Here is a 17502-nt window from a genome sequence, read left to right as displayed (position 1 = left end):
GGGACCGCAATGTTAGAAAATGCTCACTTCAAATTGATCCGACTCCCCCCAGGTACCTGAGGTACAAATTTTAAAAAATGGACGGTCCAGATTAATTCCAGTTGGGCCAAAGGCCACTCAATCCAAGCCGGTTGGACTGGAGTATGCTTTGAGATTCGTGCCACATAAAAAGAACGGTTCAAATTTATGGCTTTCACCTCAGGTACCTGGGGTGATACGAATTCCTTCAGATTCCCCGATCCAACTTTGCCAATATCGAGCGGCCGAGATGAAGCCAGACCGAATTGGACGGTGAAGCCGCCTCTAGTGGCATTTGTTGTAATTTTTGTTTATCCAAAGCCTGGTATTTATGAAATTTTCTTCTTCCATTTTCTCGTGTCTCTGTGTCTTTGAACAAAGATCTGACAAAAGGTGAAATAAAAAGACAGAAAAATGTCGATCGCAAGTTTTGCTAGGCGAAGAGCAGTGGCGGCGGGACAGAGCGCCTTGTTATTCCGCCGGGGATACGCCGCGGCGGCTGACGAGAATGACGTGGTGGTCGTCGGAGGTGGTCCAGGTGGCTACGTGGCAGCGATCAAGGCGGCTCAGCTTGGTCTCAAGACCACTTGCATCGAGAAGCGTGGTACCCTAGGTGGTACTTGTCTCAATGTCGGATGCATCCCTTCTAAGGTATTAGTTTGCTCAAACATTTCTCCTCTTCTTTGCTTTTGCTGCAAGTCAAACGATAGGCAAAAGTGATGTTAGAATTTTGTTCGATTCTTTTTTCTTTTTTTTCCTTGAGACTGTTTAGGGTTTGTGTTATATTATTTTTGTAATCTTTCTTTTAATCATACAAATAAAACCTCCATTCACCTTCTTTACCTCCCAAAGTGCCGGGAGGGGGGGGGGGGGGGAGTCAATTATCAGAGAAATTGAGACTTTAGAGAGAGCATTTGGCCCCTCCATTGCCATTCCTTACCTCAGTGAAATACTCAGGAGCAAGGTTACCCGTTCTCTCCATTCTCTTCCCTTCCCCTTTCACTCATTCATCTCCTCTGAAGGAGAGCCTAAAAGTTACTAGGAGGTTCTTTTATCTGGATGTATATTATCATGGATTTTGATTATATGAGACATATGAGACCTAATTAAATAAGTCACTGTTTAGTACATGTTTACCGCAAGTTATGCATAACGAAGTAGCAAGTTGTCATTTGCTTCCTTCCATGATAAGAAAATAAGCAAAACAGACTGCAGAGTGCAAAATGCTCAACTAAAGTTTGCTGGTGCAGCTGGTTAGGTCTCTACCAATATAAATTTGCCACCATTGGAGTTAGAGCAGCTGTACTCCAGCCAATCAAGTTATGTCCATCCCTATTGGAAAAAAAATGCCCTTATATATTAGAAGTTTTAACCTATCCATCCTAAAAAAAATCACAATCTCTATAAATAAGTAACTTGACAAGCATCATCTATACAAACAAAGAGAATGAGGAGGCTGTATTCCCCACATATTAAGTAATGCGTTTTGCAGTTTGTGCCTTATATTTCCACAAGAAAATTAGGAGATGATCCCTTTGGAAAGTAGAAAGTAGAAAAGTTGGGAAATGTTCATAGTAGAAGTTGGAGAATTCGTCCATTGTCGATGTCTACTTGGGTAAAGATGGACTAATCAGTAAATTATTTTATCATTATATGTTCTCATCTAATCAAAATCCATGATAATATGCCTCCAAATAAAAAAACCTCCTAGTAACTCTTAGGCTCTGTTCCAGAGGATGTGAATGAGCGAAAGGGAAGGGAAGTGTGATTTTCGGTTAGGGAAACAGGAGTGTGAGCAGTGAATTTTTGTAATTGGCAAACATTAGAATATGATAACCATTTCCTTAAAAGAGAAAAATCTAAAGTGAGAACATCAATATGGCAACTATTTTTTATTTATTTCTTGGTTTATTAACTAATTTGTTATATTTGATTATCAATAATAAACAATTTTGATATCATTCTAAAGACATAATCCTGTGTTTTTTAATTTTCATTTAGGCTTTGCTTCACTCGTCCCACATGTACCATGAGGCAAAGCATGCTTTTCCAAGCCACGGTGTTAAATTTGCTTCCTTGGAAATTGACCTTGCTGCCATGATGTCTCAAAAAGAAAAAGCCGTTTCTGGCCTAACACGCGGCATAGAGGGCCTCTTTAAGAAAAACAAGGTCACTTACATAAAAGGTTCCGGTAAATTCACTTCTCCCTCCGAGATCTCTGTTGAAACCCTAGATGGCTCCAACACCACTGTCAAGGGCAAACATGTCATTATTGCTACTGGGTCGGATGTCAAATCATTACCCGGTGTTACAATTGACGAGAAAAAGATTGTTTCTTCAACTGGTGCACTATCTCTGACAGAAATCCCAAAGCGTCTTGTAGTTATTGGGGCGGGTTATATTGGTCTGGAAATGGGATCTGTATGGGGCCGGCTCGGGTCAGAGGTCACTGTTGTTGAATTTGCACCTGATATCGTGCCAACCATGGATGGGGAGGTAAGGAAACAATTCCAGCGCATGCTTGAGAAGCAAAAAATGAAATTCATGCTCAAAACAAAAGTTGTAGGTGTAGATACTTCGGGAGATGGTGTAAAGCTTACCCTAGAACCATCAGCTGGTGGGGAGCAACAGACTTTAGAGGCTGATGTAGTGCTAGTGTCGGCTGGACGCACCCCCTACACGGCTAATCTAGGGTTAGAAACAATTGGTGTAGAGACCGACAAGGGCGGTAGGATTTTAGTTGACCACAAGTTCAAAACAAATGTCGATGGTGTGTATGCAATTGGGGATGTGATTCCTGGCCCAATGCTTGCTCACAAGGCTGAAGAGGATGGTGTGGCTTGTGTTGAGTTCATAGCTGGTAAGGAAGGCCATGTTGACTATGACTTGGTACCCGGTGTGGTGTACACTCATCCTGAGGTTGCTTATGTTGGTAAGACTGAGGAACAGGTCAAGGTTTTGGGAGTCCCTTACCGTGTCGGCAAGTTCCCATTAATGGCAAACAGTCGTGCAAAGGCTATTGATGATGCTGAGGGCTTGGTTAAGATCTTGGCAGACAAGGAATCCGATAAAATTTTAGGAGTACACATCATGGCACCTAATGCCGGTGAGTTGATTCATGAAGCAGTCTTGGCAATGCAGTATGGTGCATCCAGTGAGGATATTGCACGCACATGCCATGCACATCCGACTATGAGCGAGGCTGTGAAGGAAGCTGCTATGGCCACCTATGATAAGCCTATCCACATGTAATATCTGGGGTTGGTGGTTTGGCTCTGTTAATTAAAGGCCAAAATTTCATTTTGTTCTCTTTCTTACCTTTTACCTCGTGTTAAAGATTTTTGAAATAATGTATGGACATGGAAAAAGGCAGAAACCTTTTTTTTCTTGGATTGCTTTGGCAAATCCTGTGTTGTTTTGTTTAGCATGGAATGGTGAATTTGAGGATTAATTTTACTTGTGCTTAGCTGTTGAGTAGTAATAATCGGGATGCAGCACTAGAAGAAATTTGTTTCTAGAAAAAAACTTATTCTGTTTTGGCGCTGTATGTAGATTCCTGTTAATTTTTTTTATGTAAAAATTTATCAAAGAAAATAACCTTCTGCGCATATGGCATCTAAAGTATTTCCTACAATTATTTGACAAAATTTTATTTTCTGGCATCTCATTCTCGACCAGAGCTTGATATGAACCAAGTCTGAGTTCTCTGCTAATGCCAGTTCGCGCTTTATTGTCTGGTGATTTATTGGCAGCTCCAAGTTACATTAAAATTCTCCGTTCAAACATGGCTGCATTTGATTTGGTTCTATGTTCTATCTTAGTGCCAGAGTTGCTGATTGTTTGCAATATGTGTTTTACATGTCAGTGTGGTGTCTATAGTATTCATATCGATATACTCTGTTATTTGCTCAGTAGGGATTACATGCTATCCGAGTCGGTAAGTTGGTTGCACAGGAAATATCTACATTAAGTTACCTTTCCATCTTAAAGTTTAGTATAAACACTTCTATTTGGTTATTCCAAACCAAACAAAGACAGCGAAGCAGTTCATATAGGATATATCATGCTTATTAAAAGAAAAACAAAAGACAAAAGGGCAGCAGAGCTACCATACAAAATTCTTAAAAGAAAACCTTCCTTGTGTAGCTCAACTAGAAGCCACCCTGCTGAACTGGTCTGAACCTGAACCAGACTCAAGTCCCAGTTCAGTGCTAGTCCCTTTGTTCACCACTCGACAATTAACCCTAATCTGCCCCTGATTTCCTGTCAAAACCTCGATTTTACCCATCTTCACCATTGCCTTTGCAAACCTACCCTCCCATGTTTTTTGATGATTGGCGTAATCAGTCACAATTTTGCTCAAGTTCGCATCAGTCAATAGTGCATCGTCTGATGTCAACAAACCAAGCGATTCCTTCAGCAACACATAGTACTTGTTGTCGAGCACCGTGGGGCTGATCAAGTCGAGAGCAGTGACTGTAGGATCGAACTGGGTCGCATTTTGTGGGCACAAGTTTTGGAGGAGGCTGGCATAGGGCTTGCTGATTGTGCTGCTGTTGTAAATCCGATCCACGAACCCTGTGCAGTGGGACACACCAAGTGTGTGGGCCCCAGACAGAGTGACCAGTTCTTCTTCCGTGAGGTTCTTTCCCTTGAAGTTAGTAATTAGCTGTTGTGCATTAAAGGTGGGTCTTGGCAAGTTGTTGAGTGCCTCGATGGCATTGGAAACCGTGCCATCTCGTCTGCCAGCTGGCACATCATAGGTTATGTTGCCTGTTGTTGAAGAGAGAGGGAAACCAAATAATGATACTTTGTTATAGAATGACCAGAGGTCGACAAATAAGCTGACATATTTTTTTTCCTGTTATCTTTTCGTTCAACCTAGTTTGTGCAAAGCATAAGAGATAACCTAAAAGAACTAACTAATATTTCCGTAGAACTGACCTGTTAGTGTAATGCTGTCTCGAGCAGCAAAAGCAAGGATGTCAGCACAAGAAACAGTCTGTGGGCATATAGCCTCAATGGCAGACTTGGCGACATCTATCACCTCAAATCCGTGGAGGCTGGGGTTGTTTGGTGGAGCGTCCTTCTCGGCTGTATTGTTTGGAGAATCCAGCAGGACAGAACCCTCGCAACCCTAAATAGTGGAATATAACCAGTTGACCCAAATTTTCGTGTTATTTAATATAGAAATTTTCAAAGTAATAAACCACTGGTAACTGGTTCAATGTTACAAACATATTATTTAGGAAATGGATTCTTAAGTTGAGATGATAGGCACAAGGCTCCTTAGCAGTTTTAATTCAATCTTTTCTTCTAAGGAAAGGAAAGTACTGACAAACAAACATCCAGGGGAAATAATACAGAAGGTGCATATATATAAGAACACAAAGTATACATAATATGATGTATAATAACATAAACATACTCTGACAAAGCAATCATGAAAATGCAGGCGAATAAGTCCTGCAGCCACACCAGAATTGTTTGCGAATGCGGTGGCGACAGCTTGCTTTACCAGCGACTCTGCTGATGGGCATGCTTTGCTGTAGAAACCGACTTTCAGATCGGCAGCTTCAATTTGCGCTGGAACATCAATGAACAGTGTAACTAGTAATAAGCATAAGAACAGTTTCATATTGCTGTTCATTTTCAACAAATTTTAAGTTATAGTAATGTTAGAAATTTTGTTAGTCTTGCTTCTTTTAGTTATAGTAATGTGAGGAGTGTTTTGGGGTTTATATAAAGATGTAAAGGTGGAAGATGACAAGAGGAATAAATATTGTCTTTAATTTTTTATAAAGTCAGAAACCATGTGAAATATCACTAATATAATTATGGTTAGTTATCTCATGGATCTATATTAATGTGTACCTTCACCTGAATTTATGATTGTTTACAAGTTTTCTTACCTACTTACCATAATTAATTGTTTTGCATTTGATTTTGAGCTATTAATCAATTGAGTTGTTAATCTGTCAACAAGCATTTGTTATGTTGTCTTATTTGATTGCCTAGTTGTACAAAGCTAAATATGACTAAGAAGCTTTATTTATATTTTTCGAATTTTGAAAGTTGTAGGGGTAAAACGGCAATTGTAGTGCAGTCTAATTTTATTTTATAAACAGCCTCCGGGCCCACCGAAGAAAAACAAAAGAAAAGCGAAAAGGAAAAGAGAAAGAAAAAAGAAAAAGAAAAAGAAGAAGGAAATATATACAAGGCAGGAAAGAATAAAGAAAATGACGACAATTGGTATCAGTACGTTCTAAATACTTTTTCTGCTTTTATAAAGCGTAAATTGTTTTGTTATTTAATATGCAAATTAACCCTTAATCCTTTTCATTTCTTAACAACTACTAAACTAAATCATAAAATACATATATTGTTTGATTTGATTGAAATTGAACTAAAGTGCCTTCGCTACTAATTTTATCAACTTTTACCTCTTTATTATTATTATTATTAATTTCGGTTAAACACTTGATCAAATCATATTAAAATCAAATAAAATTAAAACTATTAAATTGAATGACAACGCTATTAAATTGGTTGCCAAGGTGGTAACATTAATGATAGCATTAAGGACAAATATCTTAAGAGTGATGCTTCTATGGATATAAGGACCTATTTGTAAAATGAACATCTTTTTATTTTCAAAGTTCAAACAGTCGATCCGAACCATTCATCTTGTTCTCCATATTAATATGTGCTTGGAGACCAAATTTTACATTTTTCTGAATTTTTTTACTATTTATTAAGATGGGTACAAAAAATATCAAATTCAGACCATTGAATTTTGTACCCATATTAATAAATAGTAAAAAAATTCAGAAAAATGTAAAATTTGGTCTCGAAGCACATATTAATATGGAGAACAAGATGAATGGTTCGGATCGACTGTTTGAACTTTGAAAATAAAAATATGTTCATTTTACAAATAGGTCCTTATGTCCATATAAGCCTTTGCCATATCTTAATAGGAGCACATGGGTCATGGTCTTTGCCCCGAAATTTTTATAAGTACCCAAAAATAAAACAAAATTACGAAATCTACCCCATTTTTGAAAGAATCTCGAAAAATACCCAATCCACTTATTGGGTAACCGGATTTTCAATTTCTTTCCGGTGACCCAATTCCCAGAATTGATGCCTAGGTCCGGTTACTTGGTAACCGGAAATATGGTTTTGGTCCGGTTATCCAATAACCGGTTTTGGTCCGGTTATTTGGTAACCGTTTTTGGTCCGGTTATTTGGTAACCGTTTTTGGTCCGGTTATTTGGTAACCGTTTTTTTATTTTTTATTTATTTTATAAACTCATTTTTTTTTATAATATATGCATAATATATGTATATGTATATATAATATATGTATATGTATATAATATAATATATGTATATGTATATAATTTAATATATGTATATGTATATAATATAATATATGTATATGTATATGTATATAATATAATATATGTATATAGAGATGGGCTATGGTGAATTGCAATGTATGAACCCCCTTATGCATTGCACTATAATCACGGATTGAAAGTCCAAACGACCGATCCGAACCGTTAGATGTTTAATCCATATAGAAATGTGCTTGGAGACCAAATTTTACATTTTTTGGAATTTTTTTACTATTTATTAAGCATTTTTTAAAATTGCTGTTTTGCTGTGAACAGTAAAAAAACAGTAAATTTTTCTGGACCATCAGATCAGCGACTTTCAAAATTGCTTAATAAATAGTAAAAAAATTCCAAAAAATGTAAAATTTGGTCCTCAAGCACATATTAATATGAAGAACAAGATGAACGGTTCGGATTGGTCGTTTGGACTTTAAATCCATGATTTAGAGTGCAATGCATAAAAGGGTTCATGCATTGCAATGCACCATAGCCCATCTCTATGTATATATGTATATATGTATATATGTATATATGGAGATGGGCTATGGTGCATTGCAATGCATGGAGGGGTTTGTGTATTGGACCATAAATCTAAAATTCAAAATCCAAATGACCGATCCAAACCGTTCATCTTGTTCTCCATGTTAATATGTGCTTGGAGACCAAATTTTACATTTTTCTGATTTTTTTTACTATTTATTAAGTATTTTACAAAATTGTTGATCCAACGGTGGCTTAACAAAACAGTAAAATCAGCAGCCACCGTTGGATCAACAATTTTGAAAAATACTTAATAAATAGTAAAAAAATTCAGAAAAATGTAAAATTTGGTCTCCAAGCACATATTAATATGGAGAACAAGATGAACGGTTTGGATCGGCCATTTGGATTTTAAATTTTAGATTTATGGTCCAATGCACAAACCCCTCCATGCATTGCAATGCACCATAGCCCATCTCTGTATATATGTATATATAATATATGTAGAGATGGGCTATGGTGCATTGCAATGCATAGGCCATGGTGTGCATTGGACCATAAATTACCGATTCAAAGTCCAAATGACTGATCCAAACCGTTCATCTTATTCTCCATATTAATATGTGCTTGGAGACCAAATTTTACATTTTTTGGAATTTTTTTACTATTTATTAAGCCACTTTGAAAATCGCTGATCCAACGGTGGCTTCTGATTTTACTGTTCCAAACAGTCACCGTTGGATCAGCGATTTTCAAAGTGGCTTAATAAATAGTAAAAAAATTCCAAAAAATGTAAAATTTGGTCTCCAAGCACATATTAATATGGAGAACAAGATGAACGGTTTGGATCGGTCATTTAGACTTTGAATCGGTGATTTATGGTCCAATGCACACCATGGCCTATGCATTGCAATGCACCATAGCCCATCTCAATATATGTATATGTATATCAAATTTGATCTCTGCTGGTAAATCAGTAAGTCTAGACTGATACAGGGACCAAACTGCAAAAGTGATTACATCAGCATGTAGAGCATTAAAAAATACACAGAATTGACACAAATTTCAATTTATTTGGATTTTTCTAAAGTTAGTTATGAATTTTCAAATTTCAGTTTTCGAAAAAACTTTAAACATCCATAACTTTGGCTAGGAAAGTCGGATTTGCGCGTATGAGCACTTTTCAGAAAGGGGAGGACGAGACGGATTCGATCTTGCCTAGAGGGAACCCGGACATTGTCACATCCGAAGCATTAGAATTAAAAAAAATGTCGTTTAGTGTCTCAAAAATTTAGTTTAAGTTTTCGTTCAACGGTAGACATTCAACGATCGGTATTTTGTTTATAAACGTCGTTTGGGTATTTTTTTTTATAATATATGTATATATAATATAATATATGTATATGTATATATAATATATGTATGTATGTACCAAAACCGGTTATTGGATAACCGGACCAAAACCATATTTCCGGTTACTAAGTAACAGGACCTAGGCATCAATTCCGGGAATTGGATCACCGGAAAGAAATTGAAAATCCGGTTACCTAGTAAGCGGATTGGGTATTTTTTGAGATTCTTTCAAAAATAGAGTAGATTTCGTAATTTTGTTTTATTTTTGGGTATTTATAAAAATTTCGGTTGCCTCTTTGGGAAAAAACACCAATAGTCTTTAAGGATATGTTTTGCAAAAAAATTATATGTAACACAAAAAAAAATGGAAATTAAAAATCTACCATCATTTTTGGGAAGAAATCCAAAAATATTTTATTTTACAAGAGAATCTTTTACAATTATCAGATCTGGACCGTTCTTTTTAACTTGGCACAAATCTCAAAGCCATAAAGTGAGAGTAATCCTCTACAATACTTGAGAGGATACAAATCCGCAAAATAATTGGGGCCTACGTGCATGCGCATTTATTGATTGGTAACTTCTATCAACAATTTAAAAAAAAATTAGAATAGTTTTAATTGACTTTACCAACAATTAAGCAGTCATCACAAAACATGAGGTCCTACACGTAAATAAATTAACTAGTTGCCCTTTAAATGTACATTAAATTCTTCTTTATTATTATGGCCTCTCAATCTATTACCACTGCAGTTTACCTCCATGAGATATATGTGAAGAAAACTATCAGGACCGTTCAAATCTACTGTACGAATATTAAAGCAACAATTAATACTGTTTCGTATATTTCGAATAGGCACCGAATTAAATAAATTGCTCATAACTCGTTCGCTATTTGCTCATTTTAACTCGCTCATTTATAACTCGAGTCAGTTCCAATTTAAATTGTCTGACTCATTAACTCGCTCATTAACAGCTCTGAGTTACACAAAAAGTTTGTCACAATAAATCTCATGTCTTTTTAAATGATTCCTAAATTGTTGTTTGGATTATTTGTTTTGTTAGTTGTCTTGTTGATTCTGTTTGAATTGTTTGTGTTTATATAAACTCTTACTAAGCTATTTGAATGGTTTGTGTTTAAATAACCAAGAAAATTAATTGGTCAAATGAGTTGTGAGCCAACTTGATTGGTAATGAGTTGAACTCGAGTTGGCTTTATAGCTCGTTATTGCCATCCCAGCTCAAGTTGACTCGCTCATTAACTAAATAAGCTGAGCATGAGTTGGAGATAACTCGCTCAAACTTGTGCCATTTACAACCCTTTGGTGATCAACTATCACAAGAAGCAGCATCGAGAAAGTAACAGGCGATCAAATTTAATATAAACATACAAACACAAAAAAGAACATACCTTAAACCGGAAAAGAAAATAATAAAAATTAAAGCAAGGATGCATGGCCAAACACTAACTAATAAGCCTAAAAGAAAAGAAAACAACTATAATTAAGTTCATCAATCACCAACAAGCAACTCTTAAGTTCATCTCAACTTAAAAGGAGGCAACAGTAACGCTGCCATCTTGGGTTGAACCCAAATATGATCCAAATCCAGCAGTACTGCTACCACTATTCACCACACTGCAATTGAGCCTGACTTCTCCTTGGCTTCCTGTCTTTACCTCAATCTGCCCCATTTTTATCATAGCATTGATAAATTTCTCCTGCCACAGAGTCTGATTGCTCGCGAAGCTGTTCACTGATGCATTCAGTGTTGAATTTGTCAGTAATGCTTGATCAGAGGTTAACAAACCAAGTGTCAACTGAAGCCCAATGTAGTAGTTGTTATCTAGTGTGGTCGGGGTTGTCAAATCAAGTGCGGTTGTAATCGGCGTGAATTGATCGGTATTTGATGGACATAGGCTTTGTAGTAGTGTAGCGTAAGCTGGGCTCAGAGTCGAGTCGACCTGGCTGTTGTTGTTGCTGTCATAGATCCGGTTTTTAAAGGAATTACAGTGTGACACCCCCACCGTGTGGGCCCCAGAAAGAATGACCATTTCTTCAGCCGTCAGGTTTTTCGCTGCAAAATTGTTGATGAGCTCGGTGGCGTTGAAGGTCGGTTTAGGGAGATTGGCAGTGGCTTCAGTCGCATTGGAAACGGTACCGTCGCGTCTGCCTGAGGGTACCTGAAACAGTAATAAAGCTTAAAGGGAACCCAATTTTGATTCTGCACCTTACTGTCAATTTGACATGAATTTCATCGTAAATTTGATGTTACTGTCTTACTGATACCAGTAAACTAATATTGATGCCAGTATTCAAATTTGGAATTAATTAGTAATTGCTAATATGAAATTTTTACCTGGTATGTTATGCTTCCTGTTAGATTAATACTGTCACGAGCTGCAAATGCCAGAATGTCAGCACAAGAGACTGTCTGTGGACATACAGCCTCGATTGCTGACTTGGCGGTATCGATGATGTCAAAACCATGCAAACTAGGGTTGTTTGCGGGTGAATCCCTCTCGGCTGTGTTATTTGCTGTCGTATTGATCAAGACCGAGCCGTCACATCCCTACATGGGGTTCATTCAAAAGGGATGAGTGAGGTTTTTCTTTCCCTTTCAGCTAAGATGAAAATTATTTAGTTTTAATAAGTTTTATGTTAAAGAAAAACTAGAAATTAAACTGGTGTCAGCACAACTGAGCATTGTAGGTAAACAAAAGTTTACATTTGATCCAGTATCTTCAGAAATTGAAAGAGAAATATGTTTTTAAATATATATAGTTCTTGCATATATACAATCAATTTTTATGTACATCTATACTTGAATCTATTATTTAAATTAGAAAATTAAAATTGAAGAAGTGATTTTCATTTCTTAAATAGCATGTGTTTTAAATTTAAATCGTTTTAAATAAAATTCAACTTCCATCAAACAACTAAATTTCAAATTTATTTGAATTTGATAAATGTTAGTTCTATCTAAATAATTGATAATTGAGAACATGTCATCAATTTTAATTATTTAATTTGAATTTGAATTGTAATTTGAGTTAGAATAGTTAGAATAGTGAACCCAAACTTTTGTCTTATTAGAATAGGTTATTCCTAAGAGTCTTGAGATTTGACTATTCTAATAAAACAAATAATAGTTATTCTTGATTTGGCTTTTCTAGCTATTCTTATACCTCGTTTGGTCATGTTTATGATAATGGATTAAAATAATTCATATGAAAAAGTAAGTAGTTAAGAAATGAACCCATGTCTATGATAATGGACCCCACAAATGGAGTAAACGTGGAACAAATTAATCCACCTTATTCTGAATTAACTCATATCTTACTCCTTACTAATTCTATTTTACTACTTCTTAAATATGAAGTATGGAGTTCACCTCTTACTACACAATCAAACATAAACATGACCCTAAGTTATTTTTATTTGATCTTATTTTACTAAATAGCACTATCATAGAGAAGCCCAGTATCACATGCACTGTAATTACCTTTTACAGGCTTTTGGGACAGCATGCACGTTATCTCCTTATTTTATAATTACAAATTATTGGATCCATATTGTTATCTAAACAGAACAGTGGTCAGTGGCTAACTGCTACCATTTCCCTTTAGTCCAACGAAAAAGAAGAAAATAGCTAAACCCCTACACTTGGAAATCTCAATATATTAATTAAATTGACGCCAAATGATAAAATTAAGTTGCTCTTTTAGAGCTGGGTCCATGCATGTTTCCATACTCAGCATAAGGTGGAAAACAAATTATTAGAAGCAAGGTACGTAGACAGGGTTACGTGCATGTGTGCAAAATAATGGCTAGCATTAATTGTTCGTTTCTAAGAACTTGTACCTTTTCTCCTACTTTTCTTTCTTTCTTGATTAATTAATTGTTGATAGTTTTCCAATAAGGATAAGGCAAACAAATATCCCAACATCATAGTGGAGACATGACACTGCAATATTTATATATTAAGCTTAATTAATTATAAGGCCTTTCGGTATTCTCCTTTCATTTTTTTTTTTTGGTTGCCTGTCTGTCCTTTTCATTCGTCTTCTTCTTTTTACTTCTTTTTGAAAAATACGGAGTTCCATAAATGTGAAATAAGCTTCTTCAAGAACTGAACAGCTAAAAAACTTAAAAGTGGTTCATGGAATCATGGTCAAATTTATCAGCTGCTGATTAATTACTGGAAATGAATTACATGACGAAGTATTAATTAGAAGTAGATGCATTCATAAGTCACAAGTACCACCAAGATATATATTTGAAATACACACACACACACATATTTCTAGTGTAGAAAACTTTTAAGGAAATAAAAAAAAAAGCATGCAGGATCGCAGGTCCCTGTGATTCTAATCTCGTCCGTCTATATATTTTGAGATTCGTGCAAAAAACTCTTTTTTTTTTTTAAGATTCCCCATTCTAATAAATGAAGAGTTGAAATTGGAATGGAAGGACCCTGCGATCCTACAGGATCGCAGCAGATTTGCTTTCCATGAAAAGAGATATATATGTATACAGTATATATGACAAGATTATCAAATTAAGATAGATGAGCATACCCTAACGAAGCAATCATGAAAATGCAAGCGAATAAGACCAGCAGCTATGCCGGTGTTGTTTGCAAAGGCGGCCGCCACGGTCTGCTGTACCAGCGACTCGGCTGTTGGGCAGCTGCTGTTGTAGAAACCAACCTGAAGATCACACACAGTTGATGGCACCAAAACAGTAAACACAAGAGCTAAAGCCAAAATTAGCTGCTTTGGGAGGATCATTTTGTAATTAATTAGTTGCTTGGTTTAGGCAGGGAACCCAGGGTTTGGTGTGTGTATACATATATAGAAGAAGATAAAGAAGGGGTGGCATGAAAGATGGCTGTTGGGACTTGGGAGGTACGGAAAGGGATGATCAATTTATCATTTATGTTTAAAGACTTGTTGAAGTTTGCTACTAATGTCTACTAGCAAAAAAATTATATATTCATACAAAACACATATAATCAAACACTAAAATAAATACTATTTGTTTGTAATTAAAAATTATAATCCAATCCAAAAAGTTTCATCGAGTGAGGCTATGGCCGGTGTATTGCAAAGCGCAAATTGATTTGTGCTATGGATCATTATCTTTATTTTCAAAGTTCAAATTGTCGATTTGGACTGTTCAGTATGATCTTCATACAAAAATATACTTGGAGACCAAATTTTACATTTTTACAGTTTTTTTTACTATTTTTTTAGATAGATAAAAATCACTACATTTAAATAGTTCAAAATCTTTAAGATCAAGTGATTTTCTACTTACCTAAAAAAATAGTAGATTTTTTTTTAAATATAAAAGTCGATCTCTAAGTATATTTTTATAGAGGAGGGTTCAAATGCCTCCATTTTTTGTGCCTCCACCATGCCTCCATTTTTAAAAACTTTAATAATTCAAAATTTAAAACTTAAAAGTCAAAATAAAACCGTTGGATATGATCTACATCATTTTATTTATGCACGTGCAAAAAACTATTACATTTCAATTTTATTTTGATTGTCATCAAGAGCTTGTAAAAAATGCACTAATGAGGGTGATTTCTAGACGTTGATTTTTGAACTTATTGATTCACATAAAATCAAAATTGAAATGTGATAATTTTTTATGAGCACATAGGGAAAATAATATAGATCACATCTAACAGTTTTATTTTGACTTTTAAATTTTAAATTTTGAGTTATTAAAGTTTTAAAAAATGGAGGTATGATGGAGCCACAAAAAATGAAGACATAGAATATTTGAACTTTGTAAATAGAGATATTGATTCATAGTACAAATTCTTTCGCACTTTGCAAAGCCCTATAGCCTCACAAAATTTTCGTCAATTAAATTATACAATATTTCTTTTAATCACCACATGCATTGTTTGATGTAGTTGGAGAAAAGAAATGGAAGAAATGGGTACAAGTCAAGGAAGGTTAAATTAATTACATGAAAACTCGAAAATTACAAGTGTTATCTTAGGTAACTTTATAAATTGTACCTCCGGTACCTGGGGGACACGGACTCGTTTAATTACCTCCTTGCCTTCTTGTGTAAAACAAGAATTGTGTTGATCTTTACAGGGCTTCCAATTTATTTTTTTAATTATCACTTTTAAATTTTAAAGAGTAGCCATATTATGATCATGAGCGGAATAGAAAAATTAGGGAGAATTTCACGTGTACCCCTAAAAACTTTAAAATTACATACTTCCCTCTCAAAACTTCAAAATAATGTATTTTCACCTCTAAACTTCCAGAACTCACAAAGTTACTCATTTTAATATCTTTTATATTAAAACTCATCTTAAATTTTATAAAATACTCATTTTATATTTTTACTAGAAGCATAAAAGGTTTGTAGTTTGTTTAAGAAAAATGTCAGTCCTATTTTGATCAGTTTTCGAGGGAAAATGGATATTTTATAAAGGTTAATGGGATAGTGAGTGTCCAATTTTCAAGGACAAAATGGATATTTTATAAAAGGTAAAGGGTATAATGGGTATCTTATAAAACCAATATTTTTCTTAAACAAACTATTTTTTTGATGCTTTTAATAAAGGATAAAATGGGTATTTTATAAATTTAAAATGAGCTTTAATATAAATAGCAATAAATGGGTAAATTTGTGAGCTTTGGAAGTTTAGATGAGGGAATACGTAATTTTCAAGTTTTTGAGGGGTATTCGTGAAATTCCCCCAAAATTTGGTAAATGAGACTCAACCATTAGATTACATCAAAATCGTTAGATTATAACCGTAGGGATCAATAGTAAAACGTTTTTTTTTAGGCATAATGCCATCTAACCTTAAAAAAAAAAGGGAAAATTAGTTATTTGTCACTCCAAAATCTTCAATTTTGAATGTAACAATGTCACTCTAAACTTCATTAATTTCTAATTTGATCACTTCAAATAATTAATAACTAAAATATTCTCCCTTCTTCTTCTTCTCCTGCCTCCTCTTCTTCTCCTACCATGGTTGAGCCAGAGGAGCTACGCAGTAGATTAGCCATTCTACCCTTCAGGAATAAGGTCCTCTTGCCCGGTGCAATCGTACGAATCCGATGTACCTCAACTAGCAGGTGTGAACAACCTCTGTTTTGGTTTCACATTTAGGAGTTGGTGCAATCGGATGGATCCGATGTACCTCAACTAGCAGATGTGAACAGTCTTTGTTTTGGTTTCACATTTAGGAGTTCATGTTTTGTAATTTGGGAACTTAAATTAGTTCGATTTTGGATCATGTAGTGCTCGAACAGCCGTTCTGAGTTCGTTCGAATTTTCTTCTTCATTTGCCTGGAGCTAATTTGATATCTTAAATTTGAAATTTTGATAAAATTAGGTTAATTTAAGCTTCAATTGTTCAATTTGATTTTTGGGTGAAAATTTCTACTTTTGGGTAATAGATATAATTTGCTTTGAGAGTACCCAGCCGCCAGTATGCTCTTAAAAACTTCTTAATTAGTTTGCATTTATTTCACGTTATTTTTCTTTCTTCTTAAAATGAACTTGACATCCATATCTGCCAACCAATCTCTTCTCTGATTCTAAAGAGTCAACTTAATGCATAAAAATAAATTATCAACTTGGATCAAAGGGCAAGGAATCCTGCTTATTTTCTAATGGGTTGTTAATTACTTTAAATATTAAATTGTTTTTTTTATCCACTATCTATTTTTGAATGCAATGTGATGTTGAAAAAAATGGCGAAAGGCAAGAGAAGAAGAGGACAAGAAGGGAGGGTATTTTAGTCATTAATTATTTGAAGTGGTAAAATTAGAAATTAATGAAGTTTAGAGTGGTATTATTACAATTTCAAATTATGGTATTTTTCAAATTTGAAGGTTTTGGAGTGGTGAATTTGAGGATTAATTTACTTGTGCTTAGCTGTTGAGTAGTAATACTCGGGGTGCAGCACTAGAAGAAATTTGTTTCTAGAAAAAACTTATTTTGTTTTGGCGCTGTACGTAGATTCCTGTTAAATTTTTGTATGTAAAAATTTATCAAAGAAAAGAACATTCTGCGTATATGGCATCTAAAGTATTCCCTACAATTATTTGACAAAATTTTATTTTCTGGCATCTACTCATTTTTCGACCAGAGCTTGATATGAACCAAGTCTGAGTTCTCTGCTAATTAATTCCAGTTCCCGCTTTTTTTCTTTGAAATTGTCCGTCCAAACATAGCTACTTTTTCCTTGGTTTTGTGCC

At 35.0% G+C, this 17502-nt stretch overlaps 3 protein-coding genes and 1 long non-coding RNA gene across 4 annotated transcripts; 1 reads left to right on the top strand and 3 right to left on the bottom strand.

The window, feature by feature from the left end:
- Positions 1 to 361: 361 nt before the first annotated feature.
- Positions 362 to 3482, top strand: LOC144556704 (leghemoglobin reductase-like). The gene is made up of 2 exons (XM_078305104.1): positions 362 to 669; positions 2020 to 3482. Exons 1-2 carry the CDS (start codon positions 433 to 435, stop codon positions 3268 to 3270), a joined length of 1488 nt encoding a protein of 495 aa, XP_078161230.1. The 5' UTR covers positions 362 to 432; the 3' UTR covers positions 3271 to 3482.
- Positions 3319 to 17349, bottom strand: LOC144556756 (uncharacterized). The gene is made up of 2 exons (XR_013512492.1): positions 17238 to 17349; positions 3319 to 3543 (listed from the first exon to the last, which is right to left on the bottom strand). It is a non-coding gene; the product is annotated as an uncharacterized LOC144556756 (long non-coding RNA).
- On the bottom strand, positions 3965 to 5765 carry LOC144556746 (peroxidase 1-like). Its single transcript, XM_078305166.1, has 3 exons — positions 5447 to 5765; positions 4963 to 5155; positions 3965 to 4791 (listed from the first exon to the last, which is right to left on the bottom strand). Exons 1-3 carry the CDS (start codon positions 5666 to 5668, stop codon positions 4166 to 4168), a joined length of 1041 nt encoding a protein of 346 aa, XP_078161292.1. The 5' UTR covers positions 5669 to 5765; the 3' UTR covers positions 3965 to 4165.
- On the bottom strand, positions 10763 to 14091 carry LOC144556591 (peroxidase 1-like). The gene is made up of 3 exons (XM_078304975.1): positions 13834 to 14091; positions 11613 to 11825; positions 10763 to 11436 (listed from the first exon to the last, which is right to left on the bottom strand). The coding sequence occupies exons 1-3, from the start codon at positions 14044 to 14046 to the stop codon at positions 10804 to 10806; spliced, it is 1059 nt and encodes a 352-aa protein (XP_078161101.1). The 5' UTR covers positions 14047 to 14091; the 3' UTR covers positions 10763 to 10803.
- Positions 17350 to 17502: the final 153 nt, after the last annotated feature.

This window comes from Carex rostrata, chromosome 1, assembly GCF_964058835.1.
Source record: "Carex rostrata chromosome 1, lpCarRost1.2, whole genome shotgun sequence".
Lineage (NCBI taxonomy): Eukaryota > Viridiplantae > Streptophyta > Magnoliopsida > Poales > Cyperaceae > Carex > Carex rostrata.
This window is presented reverse-complemented; position numbering and strand designations above follow the sequence as displayed.

Bases quoted from the DNA above. Each gene is read 5' to 3' on its own strand.
- LOC144556704 (XM_078305104.1), top strand. From the start codon at position 433: ATGTCGATCGCAAGTTTTGCTAGGCGAAGAGCAGTGGCGGCGGGACAG. The intron at 670-2,019 runs GTATTAGTTTGC...ATTTTCATTTAG, and splicing joins TCGGATGCATCCCTTCTAAG to GCTTTGCTTCACTCGTCCCA.
- LOC144556746 (XM_078305166.1), bottom strand. From the start codon at position 5,668: ATGAACAGCAATATGAAACTGTTCTTATGCTTATTACTAGTTACACTG. The intron at 5,156-5,446 runs GTATGTTTATGT...TCCACTATTTAG, and splicing joins TTCATGATTGCTTTGTCAGA to GGTTGCGAGGGTTCTGTCCT. The intron at 4,792-4,962 runs GTCAGTTCTACG...CTTCAACAACAG, and splicing joins AGACAGCATTACACTAACAG to GCAACATAACCTATGATGTG.
- LOC144556591 (XM_078304975.1), bottom strand. From the start codon at position 14,046: ATGATCCTCCCAAAGCAGCTAATTTTGGCTTTAGCTCTTGTGTTTACT. The intron at 11,826-13,833 runs GTATGCTCATCT...AACCCCATGTAG, and splicing joins TTCATGATTGCTTCGTTAGG to GGATGTGACGGCTCGGTCTT. The intron at 11,437-11,612 runs GTAAAAATTTCA...TTACTGTTTCAG, and splicing joins CAGGAAGCATAACATACCAG to GTACCCTCAGGCAGACGCGA.